The sequence below is a fragment of the Mastomys coucha genome, unplaced genomic scaffold (genome assembly GCF_008632895.1).
Source record: "Mastomys coucha isolate ucsf_1 unplaced genomic scaffold, UCSF_Mcou_1 pScaffold14, whole genome shotgun sequence".
Taxonomy (NCBI): domain Eukaryota; kingdom Metazoa; phylum Chordata; class Mammalia; order Rodentia; family Muridae; genus Mastomys; species Mastomys coucha.
In genome coordinates this window covers 97,641,784-97,664,696 of record NW_022196896.1, presented here as the reverse complement: position 1 = coordinate 97,664,696, position 22,913 = coordinate 97,641,784, and the positions used below count along the sequence as shown (strand labels likewise).

The 22,913-nt window shown below is 43.3% G+C and overlaps 1 protein-coding gene across 12 annotated transcripts in view; it reads left to right on the top strand.

The window, feature by feature from the left end:
- The first annotated feature begins 2,003 nt into the window (after positions 1-2,003).
- The window catches only part of Fn1 (fibronectin 1), a 68,745-nt gene continuing 47,835 nt past the window's right edge, over positions 2,004-22,913 (top strand). For 7 of the 12 annotated variants that reach the window (XM_031367868.1, XM_031367865.1, XM_031367864.1 and 4 more), the window contains exons 1-12: positions 2,004-2,420; positions 3,551-3,679; positions 4,492-4,629; positions 5,911-6,042; positions 7,649-7,786; positions 10,217-10,372; positions 12,480-12,671; positions 13,370-13,549; positions 14,170-14,346; positions 15,282-15,434; positions 17,064-17,192; positions 18,301-18,444. In XM_031367868.1, coding sequence (XP_031223728.1) covers positions 2,270-2,420; positions 3,551-3,679; positions 4,492-4,629; positions 5,911-6,042; positions 7,649-7,786; positions 10,217-10,372; positions 12,480-12,671; positions 13,370-13,549; positions 14,170-14,346; positions 15,282-15,434; positions 17,064-17,192; positions 18,301-18,444 — 1,819 coding nt within the window. In that variant the 5' untranslated portion in view covers positions 2,004-2,269. The remainder of the gene's footprint in view (positions 2,421-3,550; positions 3,680-4,491; positions 4,630-5,910; positions 6,043-7,648; positions 7,787-10,216; positions 10,373-12,479; positions 12,672-13,369; positions 13,550-14,169; positions 14,347-15,281; positions 15,435-17,063; positions 17,193-18,300; positions 18,445-22,913) is intronic. The other 5 variants (XM_031367866.1, XM_031367860.1, XM_031367858.1 and 2 more) reach the window with 2 other exon arrangements.

Genomic DNA, 22,913 nt, shown 5'->3' with positions numbered 1-22,913 from the left:
TTGAGTACGGTAAATATACCAAACTATCATATTTCTGTGACAAAATTCTTTTCTAACCGCTTCCTTCAGAATCTACCATATTTGTGGGAAGCCTTCCCTTCAGGTTTATCTAGCAAGCACCCTGATTTCCAGGTATCCTTCTCCTCCCCTGGAGAGAGCACTTCCCAGAAGTTCACTGTTTTACAAGGAGCCCTTTTATGTCTGAAAGAGAAAACCGTTTTGTCAAGGGATGATGAGAAATTCCAAAAAAACTAACTCAGACGGGATTCTAAATTTGGGGGAATGTATGGCACTCGTTCAACCCCGAGTGTTGGTCACAAAGATTCTCGACTTATTTTACACCGCTTGTAAGAAACTGGTATTCGCTGTGGTTTTTTTTGTTGTTGTTGTTTTTAGTTCTTTACATCAATAAAAATAAATGTTAATTTTGCGTCTTTAATGTGTTGAGGATCTTATAAAGCATACCAATTCAAATTATCCTTACGGCAGAACTTTTGGCGAAAACAAGAACCTGGTACAAATAACATATTTTGCTGGTAGCTTTAATATGGTCTCAAAGCAAACGAGACCACGCGCCTGGCCGAGGAAGAAAGCCAAGTTTGGGGTTCGGATCTGCTGCTCTGAAAACAGTGGGCTTCTCGTTTTTTTTGAAGCCCTACCAAAGCAACTGGGCTTGTGTGTGTCTGAAAGGTTATTTAAAAAAAAAAAAACAAAAAAAAGACCAACGTATTAATGATGCTGGCTTCAGGGGGACGTCTCCCATCCCCTTTCCAACCTCAGTAGTGTAGAAAGTCTGGAGAATTTTCAGTGGAACTTTATACATTCTTGGAGCAGATAACAATTGAAATATAAAAAAAAAACTGGCGGCGGGGGAAGGGAAGGATAGTGGAATTCTGCCATGACTGTGTAGTCTGCAAAAGAAAAAATAAAATAAACGCCCAGATACATGCAAGGGGATTTCAGGGAAATGGGCTGCAGGAAGGCAAGACACACAGTCTTTGTACCCATCCCCACCCCAGCTCTTACTGAGGCCACCTGGATCTCTGCTTTGAGTGCAAATGGCCCGGTGAACGTGGCGGGGACGGGAAGGTCCCTCCCTTCATCAGCCAGTTCAACTTTCCCCCTTCCCAAGCTGTTCACCACTGCCCTTCTAAAAGAAACGGGCACCCCATTCCCAGGAAAGGAAAACTTTGCTTCATTACTTTAGAAAAGAAACTTTCTTGTTGCTTCTCCATCGGTGCAGAGAAACTTGGTCCTGTGAGTTTGCCCGGAATCTGCAGAACCCCGGGCTGCAGAAGCTCAGGGAAGGAAGGGGGTCACCTTTGCCACGCGCTCACTCTCTCCGGGGCTCTGGATTGAAACCAGGCAGGTACTGCGTGGAGAAACCGGGGTCTGAGCCTACCTAACACCGTAAAGGCAAAGAAAGGGGACCCTAGGCGGCGCCTAGGACCCAGGGAAAAGCACCCAGAAGGAGCCACCCCGCCCCGGGGCTACAAAAGTCAAGTCTGGATTCCTACAGGGACAAGGTGGTGGCCACTCGATGACTTTTTCCCTCCCCACAAAATACACTCCGGTGAGCACAGACTTTTCTTAGAGGTGACGCAATGCTCTCAAACACCACCACGGTCACCAGTTAAAAAAAAAAAAAAAGGAAAGAAAAAGAAAAAGGAAAGAGATGAGGGGGTGAACCTTCCCACCCCAGGCTTCATTCGGCTCCAGCCCCTCCCTCCCTCCCTTTCCTCCGACTTTACAGCCGTTTCCCATCCCTACCCCCAGTCCTCCTCCCAAAAGTTTGACGACCGCAAAGGAAACCAAAGGGAGGAAAAAAAGTTCTCTAGTCCCAGACCTGGCGGGAGATCAGCATCTCTTTTGTTCGGGGCGAACCCACCGTACCCCGTGACGTCACCCGGACTCTGGGCCAATCGGCGCGCGGTCGGCGGCGGCTGCGGCGGCTGGAGGGGCGGGGGGAGTCGGAACGGACCCTCCTCCCCCGCGCGCAGGGCCTCGTGGGGGGCGGGAAGGGACTGTCCCATATAAGCCTCTGCTCTTGGGGCTCAGCCGCTCGCACCCGCTGCGCTGCACAGGGGGAGAAAAAGAGCCCAGGGTGTGAGCCGGGCCCGCGGCCACAACTTCTGGTCCTCTCCCGTCCTCCTTCCATCTTCTCACGGGCGTCCCCACCTCAGGACTTTTCCCGCAGGCTGCGTGGGGAAAGCACTCTCCACGGCCGCTTGCCTCCTGGGGAGGGCGACTCTCCTCCCATCCACTCAAGATGCTCAGGGGTCCGGGACCCCGGCGGCTGCTGCTGCTGGCAGTCCTGTGCCTGGGGACGTCGGTGCGCTGCACGGAAGCGGGGAAGAGCAAGAGGCAGGCTCAGCAAATCGTGCAGCCTCAGTCCCCGGTGGCTGTCAGTCAGAGCAAGCGTGAGTACCGACCGTCTGGCTCAAACCGGCCGGCGGCAGGGATGGGTTGGTCCTCCGCGCCCGCTCGAGTTGTGGCTAAAAGTTTTGCGCGCGTGCGTGACTGTGCGAACGGGTGGGAGTGCGCGCTTGATTGAGGGAAACCAGCTGTGGACACAAAAGGCTTATAGGTCTGAACTGGCTGGTTGCGGGTACAGTGGAGGTAGGGACCGTCTGTTCTCCCCCTCAAGTGCGCTAACAAATTCTACACCATCAGGTCGCCCTTCCAGGAACCCAAACTTGTGGTGGACGAGAAAAGAGACGCGAACTTACAAATTTTACATCAGAGATTAGTGTGGTCCCCCTGATCCTTATTTTCTTTATTAGTAAATAGTTGGCTAGATATTTTAACATGGGGAGGAGGTAAGAATATCTAAATAGGTAGTTTCTTACCAACTTGAAAGAGATGTAGTTGACTCAGTGCTTTGGGTGGGTGGGTGGGGGGTGTACCCTAGGATTCTTCACCAAGAGCAAGGATAGACATTTAAAAAAATTCTCTTCCAGTTTTTCAGAGACACACTCTCCCTTTATCTTGGGCTAGAGGAAATTTTAAAAGTTCTCTTTTTTTTTTATTTTTTTTTATTTTTGCGATGATCTCACTGTAGCTTAAGCTAGTCTGACATTCAACTTGGAGCAATTCTCCTGCCTCCACTTCTACAGAGCTGGGGCTACTGGCATAGTCATCAGTCTATGACCCAACTTAAAGTTTTCTCTCTTGTCTTATTTTTGTTGTTAAGAGTACTGAAGCCCCTCAAGATTTAAAAGGCAATTTTTTTTTTCCTCTCAGAATGTTTCAATTCTGCTGAGGTAGTTCCCCTGACCAGATGGACATGACGTCATTGTATAACTTTTACCCAAGTTAAAAGATAAGAAGGAAAAAAAAAACCCTCTAAGCACCCACCTACATAAACAATGCTTAAATCTTTGACTCGCTAAGTTCCACATCTGTATTTAGTGGGATAGGGACGATTGCTTTTAAGAGTTTTTCTGTTTGTTCAGGCTCACCAAGGCAGTTGGCAAAGATCAGTAATTTTGTAGGGGAAAAGAGGAGGAGGGGTGGAACTGTTACAACTTTCCGCGTCCATTCTTCACAGCTGGCTGTTTTGACAATGGGAAGCACTATCAGATAAACCAGCAGTGGGAACGGACCTACCTAGGCAACGCCCTAGTCTGTACCTGCTATGGAGGAAGCCGAGGTTTCAACTGCGAGAGCAAACCTGAGCGTAAGTGGAGGGCAGCCCGCCCCCCGCCCCCCCTTCTTATACTGGCTTTTCACACGCTCTTACCTCTGAAACAAATGTAACCCAAACTAGTTTCCAAAGCCTTCTTTTTTTATACTCTCTGAGCTTTTGATTAGAAAAACGAAAGGTTTTGCACGTCTCCCTTTCAAAAAAACGAAAGAAAGTTCGCTTATTAAGAGTTTAATTTATTAGAGAGTTATCTCAGATCTTTTGGCTCCTGATTATGGGGTCAAAAGCTGCTTTGAGGCACTGGGTTGTAAAGTGATTTGTTAGCTGCAGTTCAGTGAAAAAAAAAAAAACCACCACCAACTTCTGAGACTTTGGAAGGCCCTTGATGTGCTTCTTGTGTACTACAGCAGTCCCGTCAGAGAGACTGCTGAGGGAGGATACAAGGCAAATATCTCCGTAGGGCTGACAAAGGCCAACCGACTGACTGCTGGGAGGCCTGCAACCTTCAAACTGTTTGTGTCCCTGTGACCCTTGAATTGATTTCCCTGGTTTGAGACTGGAATTTGAAATCTTTTCCTATGCAACTCAGCTGGTCACAGGGTGTGGCTTTTTTCTGAGAACTCTTTACATTATAAATAAGGGAACACCCGGAGAGCTTGCTAAAGGTCAAGAGCTCTGGTTTTATTAAAGCCTAACTTAAAAAAAGAAAAAAAATTGTCTCACTTAAGTTTCAAAGTAGCCATGTATGTGTGTGAGACTCACTGGACTTTGTCTCACTTAAGTTTCAAAGTAGCCATGTATGTGTGTGAGACTCACGTGGACTTTTCTTTTTTTCCTTTCCACAGCTGAAGAGACTTGTTTTGACAAATACACTGGGAACACTTACAAAGTGGGTGACACTTACGAGCGCCCTAAAGATTCCATGATCTGGGACTGTACTTGCATCGGGGCTGGGCGAGGCAGGATCAGCTGCACCATTGCAAGTAAGTAATGACGTGATGAAGGTCACATATACACGCTTCTCTCTCTCTCTCTCTCTCTCTCTCTCTCTCTCTCTCTTTCTGTCCCATCCCTGCCTTTTCCTGATATCCCTGACTGAATATATTTTTTACTTTGGGATTTACCTCAATGACCAAACCCCAGGTGGTCATCCACTTAGCTCCTGTACTTCTGGAAGATGGATCTAATTAAGCAGAGATGGAATCTTAGTCTCTCTCTCTCTCTCTTTTTCTCTCTCTCTCTCTCTGTGTGTGTGTGTGTGTGTGTATACAGTAGAAGATATCTTAGTTCTTTTCAATAAGATATGCCCAAGGGACTTACCTGTCTGGCCATCTATAAGCCAGATTGACTGATCATATTATCACCTGCAGCTATGAGCCAGACAGCATTTTTGTTCTATGTCATGGCGTCTGGTTCTATGTGATGAATAGATTAGATTTGGGGAGAAGATCTTGCTGTTCTCAAAATTCAACACAGAATGATGAGCAGTGCATCTCCAAGGAGCTTTAGTGCTGGGCTGACTCTCAGGAAGTCTACAGCTAAGGCAGTCTTTCTAGTGTGACTCACTGGGTTGCCAGCACTTTCTATTCATAAGACTTTAAAAAAAAAAAAAAGAAAACCAAAACCTAACTTTTAAATATAAGTCCTCTGTCCAAAAGAACCAATCAGTCCCTTCAGAATAGACTAAATCAATATTTCCAACACTTAGTGTTAGGGTTTTTCCAAGTTTCCCGGCAAAACCCAAGAGTCAATGGGACACAGTACCTAAGATCTTGCATACAATTCAGCCATTGGGTTTGACAGTCTAAGAAAGCATCAGGCTTTCCACACGCATGATGTGTACGCTTGCTTTCTGCCTGCGTGCTCTTTCCACCCTGGAGGAAAAGGCAGGCTCTCCCTACGCCAGGAAATTGGAATGCTATGCCCATGCAGCTCACCTTGCTGTCTAAGAGGAGGACAGCTCCTCCCAGCTCTTTTCTGCCAAGGGAAGAGATTATCTGTGATCTCTCTGGGGAACCATGATTTATGATTTCTTGCCATTCGGATTTCTCCAACTGACCCAAAGTGAGCAGATAAACTGTTAGCCTTCTGCTTTTTTTTTTTTTTTTTTTTTTTTTTTTTTTTGACAGGAGAGCTGATCTCAGGGTTAGGGATTGCATTTTGGCCAATATAAGTACTTTTCTCTGGTGGGACACAAGATGAGCACCCTCTGAATTAAGTCTCTAAGTCACTTTCCCCTAATGTTTGCCTTTGATCTTTAACAGATCGCTGCCACGAAGGGGGGCAGTCCTACAAGATTGGTGACAAGTGGAGGAGGCCACATGAGACTGGTGGCTACATGTTAGAGTGTTTGTGTCTGGGGAATGGAAAAGGGGAATGGACCTGCAAACCTATAGGTAAGTGGCTCGGACGGTACGGGTGATAGCGGGGAAGGGAGGTACCAGCAGAGCTCTAATGTGTGCAACCCAAAATCACTGGCCAGGAGAGCTGAATCTCAATGGAAAAACTAGGGAAACGTGATTGATTCCCCAGTCTAAAAGAAATCAGATCCTGAAGTATGAAACCTAAAGAAACCCTAATTTTGTTTCAAAAGCACAAGGTGATGTGTTAGAATAGTGGCTCACATCTGGACATAGCACACATTAGGTTCAAACAGTTCCACGTGTAAGAGGTCTTACTGGGAGAGAGAGAGACAGGGTGGTGGCAGAAAGAGAAGAGGGGGGAAGAGAGAGAGAAGCTTTCCTCATATATATATATATATATATATGTATATATATATATGGGTGATGACGTGGTGGGTACAAGTAAGGCGAGAGGTGATCCCGGTGGATTCTGGGAATATGGTGGCTGTTGCCTTGGCAACAGGTCTGTGAGGCCCTCCTATGTGACGACATGGGTTTTAGAGGCCCTGATGCCAACACAAGGTAGCGTTAAACTATTTAGGAAGAAGCGATTTCTTTTTTTTTTTTTTTTTTTTTTTTTTTTTTTTTTTTTTTTTTTTGGTTTTTCCGAGACAGGGTTTTTCTGTGTAACCCTGGCTGTCCTGGAACTCACTCTGTAGACCAGGCTGGCCTCAAACTCAGAAATCCGCCTGTCTCTGCCTCCCAAGTGCTGGGATTAAAGGCGTGCGCCACCACTGCCTAATCGATTTCTTTTGATTATATATGATGCTGTCTCCTTGATGAAGACATGTTATTTGAAGGGGAAAAAAAATCACACTATTGACACATTTCATGTTGGAACGCAGTGGGCTAAAACCCAAATGCTGTGTGGCTCTGGTCACACCTTGGAAATTTCCTTAAAAACAAACATTAATGGTTGTGGGATTTTTTTTTAAATTTTATTTTATTTTATTTATTTATTTATTTTGTCTCAGCCTCAGTTGTACTCTGTAAATCCCAAAATTTTGATATTTTCTAGTTATCCAAATCAGACCTGTGCTTTTTTTTCAAATTGGTTTTGTTTTTCTTTTTTTTTTCTTTTTACATTAGTCTCAAATTTAAAGAGCTCTCCTCTCATTCTTCGTAAGTCCTTCATAGTTTATATTGGTTTAATTTAGGGATACACACAGATCAGTGGTAGAGAGCGCTTGCTGAAGCAAGCTTCAGGTCCAGGGTTCAATTCCCAGGGCTGCATTAATGAATTAAAAAAGACTGGGTCATTTTGCATGGGGTCATCTCCCACAGGGTCAGACATACATTTCTTTCCACTTGAAATGCTAGTGGGAAGCTTGGGACTGGTAGAAAATGCCATCCGGGTACTCATTAGGAAAACAGTTTCCTTGCCGGCGGGGCTAGGGCTTTGGCTTCTGGGGCTGGGGCTTTGGCTTCTGGGTCTGGGCTGAGTTTCGGGGTGTGCCTTCTCTTCTGAGTAGAGTGCCACTTTAAGAATGTGGTTGGGGTTTTGCTTACATGCTACACTTTAAATTACAGGGAGACACTATACTTTTAAATAGCTTTCCCTCCCTTCTTTCTTTTTGCTTTCCGATTTTTTTTTCTCCAGCTGAAAAGTGTTTTGATCATGCTGCTGGGACTTCCTACGTCGTGGGGGAGACCTGGGAAAAGCCCTACCAAGGCTGGATGATGGTGGACTGTACTTGTCTAGGCGAAGGCAATGGACGCATCACCTGTACCTCCAGAAGTATGTTTTAGCTCTTTTCTGTTGAGAACGCAGCAGGCCGTTGCTTCTCGAATTCCTAGAGAGAGTTGTAATGCTGGGGTAATGCTTTGGTGACTTGACAGCGTCATGAGATGTCCAGAGGACACTAAATAACCAGAAGAAGCAGTTCTCAGTTCCGCACTGCCTGCCTTAGGCAGTCAGCTAGTCAAAATAAAAAGAGCCTCAGTGGTTATTCAAATGCTGAATGGGTCTTCTTAGATCTGGAGCCTATCACAGAGATATTTCTCTGGTACGAAGGACAATTAAATCCCTAAAGTAACATCTAAATGAATCCTTTGGCCTGGAGGGAGCCATTGACATGGAAATAAAAGGTTCTACACGTTCATATTTCCTTCTAAGTTTGAAGTTTAAATAAGGTTTACTGACTAAACAAGAACCTAGTGGAAATGAGATGCGCCTGTTTACTATCCTTCTAATAGGAAAGTGTGTTTGTTCATTTATTGGGCAGAGACACTGTTAAGTTTTCTTTTTTTAATTAAAATTTTTTTTTTTTGTATTTTCGAGACAGGGTTTCTCTGTGTAGCCCTGGCTGTCCTGGAACTCACTCTGTAGACCAGGCTGAACTCAAACTCAGAAATCCGCCTGCCTCTGCCTCCCGAGCACTGGGATTAAAGGCGTGAGTCACCACCAATGGGCGAGACTGTTAAATTTTAATCCATCCTTGCTCATACGCTACAGTATGAGTAGTAAGGGTATAACTTTGTGACTTAAATATTGTTGCAAATGCAGAGTTAGAAAAAATAAAATCAACTCTTGCTTCAGGCAAACATATACATACAAGAACAGAGGTCAAAGGGAGCTGACATTGTTGTCAAGCCCGAACCTGTTTTCAGTATCTTTGTTGAAACTCCTAATGCTGAGCCTTGTAAGTGATTAACACACAAGCCTTCCTCATTTCTGACCTACTAAGTGTTCTCTGAAGGCCGAGCTGTTGCCCAGTTTGTACTTCCCTCCCTCTACCACCACATATGAAGTGAGTACTTAGAAAATTTCACAGAATGTGTGCTATTCGAACTTAGCATGCTGTCAGGAGAATTTTAAATGATAGGTAAGAGTCTGAATTGGATTTCTTTCTACATTTGTTTATCTTGTGTGTGGAGGTGGGAGGCACACACGCCACAGTGTGCCTGTGGAGGGCAAAGGACAGTTTGGACCATGCAGGGTGCAGTGACCTCAGGTTGTCGGGTTTGGTGGCAAGTGCCTTTAATTCACTAAGCCAGCTCAGTGGCCCAGAATTAGATGGCTAATTTGTCTCCAGCTAAGGTACCTGCCACAAAGGACTTGGAAGGCTGAAGATCATCACAGTTTTAAATCGAAAGATCTAAGGAGCCTATAAGTTTGAGGGAAACATTTGATCGTTTTTTTTTTTCCATGACTTATTTTTGTTTAGCGAAGAATTTGAACTTGGGTGGCAATTTTAATTACTATTTTAAGTTGGATAAACAAAACACATTCAAGATATCTAGATTTGAATTTTTATTTTGCATTCACTTTTAAAATTCATGCTTCAGCAGATTCCAAGGCTGTTGTTAGTTTGAAATTCTACAGATGGAACTTTGAAGGCAGAGGCAGCAATTAAGACTTCAAGACAATCATAGAAGGGAGATGAAGGATGCCTGAGGCCAGCTTTTTACAGGGATAATAAGAGACAGCATCTTTAACTCCAGAAGAGACCTTTTAATCACAGGATAAGGCCATTTTTGTTGTTGTTGTTGTTGTTACAGTTATTATTACAATTATTATTTTACAGGGAGGGTTCTCCTAAGCCCAGACTGGCCTAGAACTTACTATGTTGCTAAGAGAGACCTTGAGCTCTTAACACTACTGCCCCACCTCCCAAGTGCTGGGGTTACAGTGTGGGTGACCCGTGTTTTTGAGTGGGGCAAGAAAAGAGAACCTTCTAGCCAAAGAAATTGTGTTTTTTTCCTCAAGAATCCTTTTACATAACAAGTGGTGACTGAGTGGCAACTCACTTTATCATTTTATAGTTTCCCTGGGGAAGTTGGAAGAGACCTGTCTCCCTGATGTTTCTGTGAGGAGAGTTGGCCATTGAAGGAGGGTTGTAATTACAGGAGGCGGCCTGGAAGCACTGGGAAGGAGTAAAAAGTAGATTGCTGGAGAATGAATTGAGTCAAAGAAGTAATGTAGAAAGTCTTAATCAATAGAAGACACTAAACAATATTCTTTTTCTTTTTGGCAAATGGAGAGGTAGGGCTGTATGTAACAAACCATGTATCTGAATTTTAATATCTGCGTCACCAGCACTGAATAGAATGTACTGACACCAACAAGAGCCACTCAGAAGCATTCAGCTGGAACATGTCTTAGTGTGAATAGCTGCTTGTCGGTTACTAGATAACTTCTATTTTCCATGCTTCTCTCCCGAAACAGACAGATGCAATGATCAGGACACCCGGACGTCCTATAGAATTGGAGACACGTGGAGCAAGAAGGACAACCGAGGAAACCTGCTTCAGTGTGTCTGCACAGGCAACGGCAGAGGGGAGTGGAAGTGTGAGCGACACGCTCTACAGAGTGCTTCAGCCGGTGAGGAGCTGGGACTGGGGGATAGCTCGACGTACCTTGCCAGAGTGATTTACAGAGTTTCAGCTAAGACGCTGGGATCGTTTATGTAACTTTGTTTAAAAATATTCATTCTAGCCCGGCAGTGGTGGTGCACACCTTTAATCCCAACACTTGGGAGGCAGAGGCCACCCTGGTCTACAAAGTTGAGCTCCAGGATAGCCAGGGCTACACAGAGAAACCCTGTCTTGAAAAAAACAAAACAAAACAAAATTTTCATTCTATATTTTGAACAAAATTGAACGGAATGAAGTTGAGAAATGCATTTAGCACCCCAAGATAAAACGGAGGATTGGAAAACATAGTGGTACTCTAATAACGGTTCCGTCAGTACAGTGTTTGCCTTATGAGCATGAGGGACAGAGTTCAGTGCCCAGAACCAAAGTAAATATCCAGGTGTGATGGTGTTATCCCAGCACCAAGAAGGTGGAGGTGGGAGGATCCCTGGGGATCATGGACCAGCCAGCTTACACTGCTTTGGAGGTGTGGGAGTGGTTCCAGGTCAGTGATTGATGGTATGGCTGGCCAGCCCAATCTTCTTGGGGGATTTGGGGGGAGTCGAGTTCTAGGTTTGTGAGAGATGGTGTCTTAGAAAACAAGGTACATGACTCTGGGCTTAATCCCTGCCTTCCCCATGCACAAGCTCTTGACATGCACGCGCACATACATAATGTGCATGCACCCTCACTCACTTGTACAAGTAATAATAGTGAAATGAATGTGTGGTATGCACTTAGAAGTTCAAAGTCATCCTTGGCTACTTAGTAGTGAGTTCTAGTCAGACCTGCTCAATATAAGATGCTGCCTCTCATACACACACAAATCTGAAGAAGGAAATGAAGCCTTTGTGGGTGGCCCCTTCCCGTTATTGCGCTCTGTTTTCATCTAGCTTTTACTAAGTGAGATTCCAGCTTTGTTATTTAGCCTCTTAAGCAATCAGTCATTTAGCTAATAGTAATTCGATTTTTTCCCTTTTGATGAGTTTATCTTGACCTAATTAATCCTTGTGTGAAAGCAAACAAGATTACATTTGATGATCCCTACATTATCTATTATCATCAATAAAAACAGCTATCGGCAATAAGACAGAGACAGAAGAGTTACGAATGCCAGTCTGCCGAACTAGATTAAGGATTAACTGTGAGTTAACTGGGATTAAACAATACGTGCTAACTCTTTCTATGGCATCACTAATATACTGAGGTATTTCACTATTAAAAGGTTTGAGAAACACCGTTAAACGAAACAACGACGAGGGCCTTGGAGTCCTTCTGTATGACACCTTTGGCATCCTCTGTGAGAGCTACCTTTGTATATTAGTGCTCACCAGAGCTGGCGGAGAGGCTAGATTCACTCTAGAAGCTCTTCCATTGCCAGCTCTGCTGCTGGCATGGACTCTGCCCTTCAAATGACAGATTTCTAAAAGAGAAGCTAGCACATTCTGTTGTGTTAACTGTCAGAGGAAACTCGCGAGGATTGATTGGTTTTAGGAAAGCAAACACATACCCTAAGTAATTCTGCTGAGCACCAACACCCAGGAAGTGGGCTAACTTAGGAAATCTGTAGCTCTCCAGGGCACCCTCCTGAGAGCCACGTTTTAGAGAGGGCAGGATCTCTCCTTTGGATTGTTGGGGTCTCTCTGGAAGAGGAAAGGCCACACGCTGTGCATATGAGGGAGGAAAGACGAGGCAGAGCATTTCAGGTGAAAGGGGGATCCATCCGTAGGGGGAGGGCAGGAGCAGGGCACCCAGGAATGATGAGCAGCTCAATGGGTTGAGGCTTAGGACAGGAGAGGGAAGGTTAGCTGCCAGGCAGGAGGAGAGCGGTAGAGGGGTGTGAGCGCACAGATGGGGTGCTTCCTTGCATGACTGAAGGTTTGCTGAAGACAAGCTGTTGTGCTGTGTGGCAGTAGATAATGTTTGTCACTTAGAAATGCTGTTCAGGTGGCTCAGATGAGTCTTATCAATCACTTCTTGGGCTGAATGCAGAAGTTCCAGGTCAAGCCAAGACTCTGAACTCGCGGACTTCTCGCCTCCAGCTTTATAACTTTCTTTCATTCTCATGCTCTTAGGATCTGGCTCCTTCACAGATGTCCGAACAGCCATTTACCAACCGCCGACTCATCCTCAGCCCGCTCCTTACGGCCACTGTGTCACAGACAGTGGTGTGGTCTACTCTGTGGGAATGCAGTGGCTGAAGTCTCAAGGGAACAAGCAAATGCTGTGCACTTGCCTGGGCAATGGAGTCAGCTGCCAGGAGACAGGTAGGCACCCTCTCTGTGCAGTAACGCCGGAGAACCTAGAGTTAGCGACTGTGATATCTTAGTTGTTTGTAAAAAAATGTAAAACCAGAAAAGTTTATAATCCTGGGATAAAAATCACAGTGGTTGACATTTTCTTCTAGTCTTAGAATTTGTATATTTTCTTCCCATCATGCAGGTCAAACTGCTTTGTATTACCTGGATTTGCTGAAAGGGATGCTGCAAGAACACCATTTTTTTTCTTGTTCGTTTTTGGTTTTTTGTTTGTTTGTTTGTTTTCTCAAATAGCCAATAATCTGTACTCTGAGTTCAATTTGGAATTATAGATGTCTTTCAGCAGCACATGGCCTCTTGATGGTCAAAAAAGGCTCTCTTTTAAAATTATTTTTCTAGAGTAGCCTTATATACGGTTTCTTCTGATGTGACTGTAACCATATTTCTCTCGGTGCTATCTTTGAATCATAATAACTTGTATTCATAAAGCTTTACAAATGAGGAAACTGAGTCGCGGTAGCAGAAGTGTCTCCCAGAGACACTCCCAGGGGAACGCTGGCTCACCCTTAGCCAGCTGACTTGACTTTTCCCCTTGTCCCTTTGGTAGCACAGTCTCCACTTAAGTTAGAAATTGGCCGCCACTGGGGTCAGGGGTGAGGGTGGGCAACGGCGGCTGTACTGATCGAGACTCTTGGTTTTGCTTGCAGCTGTGACCCAGACTTATGGTGGCAATTCAAACGGGGAGCCCTGTGTCCTCCCGTTCACCTACAACGGTAGGACCTTCTATTCCTGCACCACCGAAGGGCGGCAAGACGGACATCTGTGGTGTAGCACAACTTCAAATTACGAACAAGACCAGAAGTATTCTTTCTGCACAGACCATGCGGGTGAGTGTCCTGGAAGGAACCAGAGCAGGGCAGTCATCTATCCTTGCTGTGCACCCCTTTCTGTGTGCCAGCAGTTAATCATTCATTCCGAGGCTACGTAGGAACTACCGCTTTGATCTATTTGGACCCAAGAGGCACATCTAATCCCACAGCCGAGGCAGTTTCCATGTCCCTTATCGCCACCAGGGGAGTGTCACTGAGGGAAAAGCCCTATGGTTTGATTATTTTGACACATGGGGATTATGATGTGATTAAAGACACTCAAGTATTGAAACCAGCGGATGATCCCACAGAGCCGATGAACACACAGGATAAATGTCAAGGGTGCCGGTACTTATCATCTGGGTAGAGCCATATTTTACACAAAGCTATCATTTAATCTCTTTTTTCCCCCCTTGGCTGGGAAAATGAGAAAAACATGAGATTTAAATCTATTTTGAAAGTGAAGATGAAAATCCACTAAGAAGCTTAGAGCTGTATTATCAGATATCTTTTATTTGTGGATAGGCCCTCTGGGAACTAGCAGCCGGAACCTGGCTCTGTCTAAGCCTGTGGTAGTCTCTCCTTGTCGCACACACCAAAGCTCAGCTGTAATCTTGTTTGTGTGTTGTCTTGGGCAGTTTTGGTTCAGACTCGAGGCGGAAATTCCAACGGTGCTCTGTGCCACTTCCCCTTCCTGTACAACAACCAGAATTACACCGACTGTACTTCTGAGGGTCGGAGAGATAACATGAAATGGTGCGGCACCACCCAGAACTACGATGCCGATCAGAAGTTTGGATTCTGTCCAATGGCTGGTAAGAGGGAGCCCTGTGAGTTCTGCGTGTGGACCTGCTAGCAGCCTGTGGACTTGAATTCCTTCTCTTCTCCTTGAGACAATCTGGGATGTACAATGCACACCTATGTATTATATCTTACATTTGCAAATTGAGAAAACCGTCAATGGCAGTGATTATTGATAATTCTTTTAAAATCTCATTGACATGATTAAATGTCAAAAACTAAAACACAGTTCAAGTGCCGGGTTCTTTTTAGAAGTCTTCAAACATGAATTCACAAAAATGTATCTTTAATAGGTCTGGTTGTCAAAGACCAATAGTTATTGACATATGGCCAGCTTATCTGGCACCATAGTTATTAAATACTAAAGTGACCAAAAACTTATTTTCTGGCAAATACAGGACTGTCCTCAGTTTACCTGGATACAGAAAGAGGAATCAGAGATTGCTTATTGTCTATAAGTTTTGAGAGTACGATAGAAGACATTTTTTTCCAGTTGTAGAACTAGGAGCCTGGGGGTCACAGAGAGTCACGTGCTCAGATGCAAGGAAACTATTTATACTTTCATTTTTCTCACTTCAACAGAAATGATTGGATTGAAGAGGGACAGTCACTTTTTATCTGGGATTTTATGCTCACAGTTTTCCTTTGAATTCCAGTGAAGTCACAAGGCTATAGTTAAATCCAGTCCTAGACAGTAAGAATCAATTGACTGAGTATATGAGATTTTCCTAGTCTAATATTCTCCAGCCCTCTTGCTATTTCTCTCCAATCTCCTCTGGACTGGTTCTTTCCTGGAGAGTTCAAAACTCCACCTTCCTCCAGCTTTGTACATGCAGGTCTTCTTCCCAAATGAGAGAGAATTCTCAGGATTATCAATTAAGACTGCTATCTTCACATGTCTATCCATTTGTATCCCATGACCAAGTATTTCTTCTCCATTTCCAACCAGCCCATGAGGAGATCTGCACAACCAATGAAGGGGTCATGTACCGCATTGGGGACCAGTGGGATAAGCAGCATGACCTGGGCCACATGATGAGGTGCACGTGTGTTGGGAACGGTCGTGGAGAATGGGCCTGCATCCCTTACTCCCAGCTCCGAGGTATGCTGGCGTGTTGACGAAGAGAGTTTGTGTGAAAACACGCAGTTGCCAAAAACAGAGAAGGAAGCATGCAATCCCTGGCTATCCACTCACTCACTGTGCTAGAGAAGTTTCTTGTTTCCAGCAGCCCATTGAGAAAAGCTGGCGAGCAGAGTTGAATAGTTCTAGGACTCTGGAAATATTCCCAGGATGAAGGCATTTAGATTGAGCCAGAAGGATGGCTTTCCCAAAGAGAGATCAGCATTTGGTCCTTTTAGCTTGAGGTTCTGCCCATGTTTATGTCTAGAGAAGATAGCATCATTTCTCTAAGCGGGGAGAAACGTTTTCTATTGCCAAATTTAAGGAGATGAAGACCTACTTAGACTAATTGCTTTTGTTCAGATAACCTTTTCCCCCTTTGGACTCAGACATATGATATGAAGAGTCGTTGGTTTATTAAAGCAATTTCAGTTTTCTGCTTCTTTGATTGGAAAAATAATATTTAGGTGGAACTCGGTTGGTAAATAGTTCCCATAGCCAGTCCACAGACAGCGCGTCCTGCATTGACTCCTTTTATGGTGACCAATGGATAAAAATATTTGGGAGTCGTCTTTGTTACTTAGAACATTCCAGAGCAGAAAGAAAACTTGAATAAGATGCAAAACAACTCTTCACTTGACAGATGAGAAAATGGGGTCCCAAAGATAGAATGTAATTTTTTTTTCTGGATTTCTCCTTGAGTGAGGGACAGCATTGACTTACACTCTAAAACTTTCTGAACACCACAGATGTCATTTTATTTCCCAGATCCAACTATCGTTAACTTCTGCCTTAGGCGTCTATTGATATGGAATACAGTGAGCAAAAAAGGCAACTTGGGGAGGAAAGCTTTATTTCAGCTTACACCTTTCAGGCCACAGTCCATCACTGGGGAAAGTCAGGGCAGGAACTCAAGGCAGACATCTGGAGGTAGGAACTGAAGCAGCAGAGGACACAGATGGAGGAGCCCAGCTTACTGGCTTGCTCTCTGTAACTTGTTCATCCTGCTTCGTTATATTAGCTCAGGGGTAGCACTGCCTGCCCCATGGAATGGGCCTCCTCCAATCAACCATTCATCAAAACAGTCCCTCCGAGACTTGCCTGCATGCCAGTCTTATGCAGACCATTTTCTCAATTGAGATTCTCCCATCACAGATCTGTGTAGATTATGCCAAGTTGGTAAGACTCAACTAGGACACACCGCTCTCCATTCTAGAAACGAGACTACCACATTATATACTGTATGCTATATAAATTTCTCCATTCATCTTATGGTAACAACCAAAAATTTAAATAAAATCATCAACTAAATGAGAATGTTAGAGGAACTAAGGCCATGTTGAAAAATTAGTTTCTTCACAGGAAACTATATTTTACCCTGGCTTTTAGTTTAATGGACTGTAATCCCTGACAATTATAAGTCTATTAGTCAGAATAAGAGGGGAGTAAAAATTAATATTAAGCTTTGAAAAAAAAAGCTTATTCTGTGTCAGCAGAAAATGTATTTTAGCAGGTGTTAAACCCAGCAGTAGAACCTAATTCTTTGAAAAATACAGTTTCTTTGATTTCATTAGTCAAAGCTCATCACCCACCCAACTGTTCCCTGGACAGATCAGTGCATCGTTGATGACATTACTTACAATGTGAACGACACGTTCCACAAGCGTCACGAGGAGGGACATATGCTGAACTGTACCTGCTTCGGTCAGGGCCGGGGCAGATGGAAGTGTGACCCCATTGGTGAGTGGCTGCCACTGCTTGGTTGGTTTTCACCTAGGAGGTTGGTTGGCCCCTTGCAGATAAGGAAAGCTATTTGGTGTTGCCATACTGTGTTCTCTCCAGACCTCTTCGGTCTGCAGAGAGCTATGCAAAGTGTGTTCTCCTCATGGGCCAGTGTACAGTCAGATCTGCCACTCATGGCTTTTATTGTCACTCAGTTTGGTGACAAGGGTGTCTTTACTGAGGTTGAGTGGGGTTGGTTTTTTTTTTGGTTCTGAGTCATGACAAAGGAAGTTTCTATTACTGACTGTGGAAACATGGGGGGTATAGGACTAAGCCAGTAGATACCTTCTCTCCCGCCAAAACACTTCAGCTTTTGGCTCTCTGAGCAATAAATAGATAGGGCTGGGCTAACACTGAGCGTTCAACATTAAAAAGAGCCTGTTCCCCAAATCCAAAGTTTAAGATAATCAATTCATATTCCTTTACTGAGGAGACAGACTGCTTACTGAGACAGCAAATTGATCCCAGCAGTTTGTTTGGCCTGAGATTGTAAAGCCGAGAGATCCTGGGAGGCTTGCTTAGAAAGCCGTTCATGCTTCAAATTTAGCTCATTAATGTAAAGCTACCTCCTGAATTCTGAAGAAGTATTCAAAGGGAAATCATTGCGAAGTTCTCTCTTGCTTTATAGATGGCAAGTCAGTTACTTTAACATCTAGTTTTAAAATTTTTAATTGGTATCTAGTTTTCTAAAGTTAATTTTCAGATGTTGGCTATCTACTGAAATTTTAATCTTTACACTTTTTTAAATTTAGCAATGCTTCCCCGTTAGAATGCTAAATATCCTTCCCAATAGGTACATTTTAGTTTTTACGACTAATTTTCCCAGAAGGTAAAGGATTTGAGAAAAATATTACTTTAGGACTGGGGAAATGGTTTCACACACATGTGCACATATCACACACACACACAGCATCACGCACACACACACAAACCCATACACATAACTATTACTTTAACTATATTTGTAAGAATTGGAATTTTTATAGTCATATTTTAAGCATACACTCGGTCGCACTACAGTGATGCGTTTGAGGCTATTCTAATCATTTCTTCATATATGTTCTAGACCAGTGCCAAGATTCAGAGACCCGGACATTTTATCAGATTGGTGACTCCTGGGAGAAGTTTGTGCATGGTGTCCGATACCAGTGTTACTGCTATGGCCGTGGCATTGGGGAATGGCACTGCCAGCCTCTGCAGACCTACCCAGGTAAGCAGCTCTGAGAGAGAAGCAGACCCGTCGATGCCCACCCATCTCTGCTACTCTTTGGAAACCCAGTGGGGCCTTGCTCTGTCCCATCCCTTTTCATAGTACGGTCCAATAGTTAATTACATTTTTGACTTAAATTGTTTTTCTTCACCCTACAGCAGGTAAAAATCACCAAAGGCTATGAAAAAGTGCGTGCTACAATTTTGCATTTTGCATTGTCAGTCATTCTGTTAGGTGAAAACACTCCAGCTCATTTTATCTCAGTCGAGTGTGTGTATGAGTGTATGTGCTTGCATGCTTGCATGTGTGCATGTGTATGTGTACTTGTTCAAGTAGAAACCATAAAGTAACTCAGACTGGAAGTAAAAGAGAGTTTTACATTCTGTTTCTTTTCTTTTTTTCTTTTTTTGGTTTTTCAAGACTGGATTTCCCTTTGTAGCCCTGGCTGTCCTGGAACTCACTCTGTAGACCAGGCTGGCCTCGAACTGAGAAATCCACCTGCCTCTGCCTCCCAAGTGCTGGGATTAAAGGCGTGTGCCACCACCGCCTGGCTACATTCTGTTTCTTAAACTGTTTCTTTATGTTCTTTCACATAGACAGAGGGCAAGAAGTACAATATGAGGTACAATTTTGTTCCCAGCCTTCTTAAGCTGTTCTTTGTGACAGATATCATTTGTTTAGTGAGATGAAATGTGGAATAAAATCTGAAGCCAAGAACCTTAGTCAACTCCACCCACAGAGTTCAAATACCCCAAAATATTTATTGTAGTTTTGTTGTTGTTGATATTTATTGCTAGGTTTTTGTTTTGTTTTGTTTTATTGTTTGTTCTTCTGTAAAAAACATCATGCCTAGCTGTAGGTGGTAATTCATTTTGGGGAAAACATTTAGAATTCACTGTATGGTTGTAATGACACCCGTTGAGTTATGACTGCCATTTCAGCAGTCTCCTAGATTTCTGTATGTGTGTGGAGAGGGCACTGGGCTGCGGCACCCATGTGAAGCTCAGAGTGGACTTCGAAGTCCTTTCTTCACACACATTTCTTTATGTAAGATCTGGGGATCACACTCAGGTCTACAGGCTTATATGGGGCAAGCACCTTACTTACCCTGAGCCATCTTGCTGGCCCAAATTTTTGACATGAAACATGACCTATATTCAGAAACAAAAAGATTTTGGGGTGGGAGGAGATAATCTGTAAGCAATAAAAATTATAATGATAATAAATTAACTCCAAAATGTTAAGATTAAATACGAAGATTAAATTAATCTGCATAAGAGCGTCCCAGAGTGAACGAAGAGAGCCAAAGGCAGTGTGAGCACGGGAGCAAGCCTTGAGTCCTTGCTCTGACTGGACTGTGAAAAAGGCAGTGGTTAGTTTCCCATCTGTACAAAGGGAGACTCGCTAACCACCTTTAAAATTGCTCCCCGTCCTTCACTAACAGTCAGAGACCATCCACCACTCATGCAATGGTGTTTTGTTCGTTTTACAGTGGCAGGGTTTCACTGTGTAGCTCTTACTGTCCTGGACTCACTGTGTGGACCAGGCTGGTCTCAGACTCACAGAGATCTGCCTGCCTCTGCCTCCCAAGTGCTGGGATTAAAGGCACGTGGGGATTAGAGGTGCGTGCCTCCCATATCCGGAATACGCTTGTTGTTTTTATGTGCTGGGGACATTCCCTCTCTGCTCAGCCCTTAGACAGTCTTAGGATGGCATAGGTGACTACTCGCACAGGTGTGTGGCTCACAGCAGCCTGGATTTCTTGCTGGACTTAGGTTTAAGAGTGAGTCACTTAACATTTTAAAAATTTAATACAGTTGCTTTGTTTTGCTTTTTGAGAGTCTCATCTAGCCCTGGGTGGCCTCACTATGTAGCCAGTGATGACCTGGAACTTCTGATCATGCCTTCTATCTCTTCTTTCCAAAAGGCTGGCATCCCTTATAGGTGTTCACATTACACCTGGTCACCTTAATACAATTTAAAGTCTGATTACAAATATACCATACATTCAGAAAATACATACTTAGGAGGACCGGATTTTTCAATGATATAATAAGCCAAAAAGAGAAGTTTATTTTCGTGTTCACAGTCAGTTTTAGCAGGGCAATTTTTGAAATTTACTTTCTCTTAAGACCATTTCTTTTTCTTTTAAAACAAGCCTATTCACATAGTCTTGCTGCAAGCATTGAGGGTAGATCTGCTGGATAGGAAAGAGTCAGCTAGCTGGAGTTTTACCTGTTGACTTTGTTCCCTGTTTCTAAAAAGGGCAATGTCAAAAGCCCATTGAACACAGAAGAGATTTCAGGGCGAGCAGATGAGTGCTTGACCCCAGATAGCGCTCGCTCCGTGTTTATCTCAGTGGCAGCTTGGCTCAAGGGCTCATGCCTAGCCTGGGAGGCTCCGACTAGAAACCAAAGATGGCTGAGAGACTGCATCTGAGCCTTGCCCTGTTTGTTCTTCCTACTGAGTTGGTAGATCTGTTCAAACTAACAAAAGATAACAGGAATTCGGCTTGTCAATAAGCAACCAGGAAAACGCAGCTCTCAGCAAATTAAGTAGAGAAAGAACCATTGGGGTCAAAAAAAAAAAAATCATGAATGTTTAACTTCTCCAAGGTCGCTATTATCGGAAATCGCTCGTTCTGACCTTATTTTCAACTGATTTTGAAAGTGTATAATGTGTCATCCTACAAGTGAAGATCTCACAGTGGGTATTGCTACTAGAATTATACAAGGTCTGGGGTGGGTGGAGGGGATCACACCAACTAACCAGCATCCAAAGGGTTATAAAAAACACTTCAATTTAAATTGTGTAAATGATAGTTAGCCTCTTAACTTTGCCATCTTTAAATCATATGTGGTAGTGGAGAGTGTAGTGCAGAGCTGGGATTTATTTAATTGACCTAGAAAACAGATGAGGTTTTTTTTTTTCCTTTTTTTTTTTTTTTGTCACATTCCTGCACAGAAATGCTCTAAATCCTTTTTTGCCATTTAGGGCAGTCTCTTGAAGGTGGACCCTGTCATCATTTTAGGGCCCTGGAGAGCTGAGAGCTCAGAGGTCAAGAGTTCCTTGTCTTCATACAATTTAATTCCCAACCTTCCCATTAGACACCACAATTGCCGAACCTAACCTTTGAACCAGGGGACCCCACACCTCTATCCTCTGCTGACACCCGTACTTTTCACATGCAGTCATTTTAAAAAATTAAATTAAAAATAATAGAACTTCAGACCTGTGCTGGAAGGCTCAGAAAGGAAACGAAGCTTCTGTAATTCTTATTTACTTTTGTTAACCATTGCAACCATCTTTCCCTCCCTTTCCTGTCTTCTGTCATCCTTGTGAACCCAGGGTATGATGACTGGACAGACAGTAAATGTCATTTGTATTCTCTTAATAAGGAGATTTAATCCTCAAAAGTTTTCCAGTCTCAAACTCAGTAAATAAGATGTGTGTGAAATGTCTCTACCTGAGAGATTATACTAGGATTGTTCTAAAAGAGCAATATTTAACAACCTTATACAGATTGTCACCAATAACATAAGGGCAAACATCTGTTTTTACTGATTCATATGGAAACTCTTTAAATAGCATTCAAAAGAAATGTTTTTAATGTATTTGTATTTGTGAGGCTCTTCATCTATGGAAGGAGCTATTCCAGAGGGCTATGCAACTGACTTGAGTTAATTAATGGGGCAACTAACCTGTGTGGTATGTGGATCGTATGCCCCTTAGGATGCAAAGCTGAGAATTATGCTTGTAGCATTAAGTGAAATTAAGACTCAACATTTGTTAGTCTTCAACAAGCTGAATTAGTCCCAGTGTGGAAGTTGAGTACAAAATTTTTGAGGTCACATAAATATGTAAGTTACATATTTGTTCTGCTAAAGAAGATTTTGTTTTCAAAGAAACCTTAAGACCATAATTAAATCTGAAAGTCAATATATTTTTTTCCAAGAGCATTCAGAAAATTGCAGGCAGTGTCAAGTACTACTTTATCACCACACAGAATTTTGTTCTGTTTCACAGAGCATCAGTGAGAATCTTGTGTCTTAGGCTTTTATAAGTACTTTGTACAGATGAACTTTGAATAGAATACAGAGAAGATAAATTTCCATTCTGTAAACAGAGTTTTCGACAAAATTTCATTATTATCCTAAATGGAATCTACTATATTAAAAAATTGATTCCCTTCTCTTATTTTGCTTTTTTTCCCAAGGAAAAGAACTGAATCTATCTTAAATTTTGTTAATAACAGTCATATCAAGATCTGAAAATATCGAATTTTAAATATATGCTTTCAAATGCCATTTCACTTGGTAATTGCTTAAAAAGATTATTATTATTATTTTTTGAACAATTTGACCCACAGTGGTTTTAAGAGTATACTTCTTAGCTGAGCAGTGGTAGCGCACACCTTTAATCCCAGCACTTGGGAGGCAGAGGCAGGTGGATTTCTGAGTTCTAGGCCA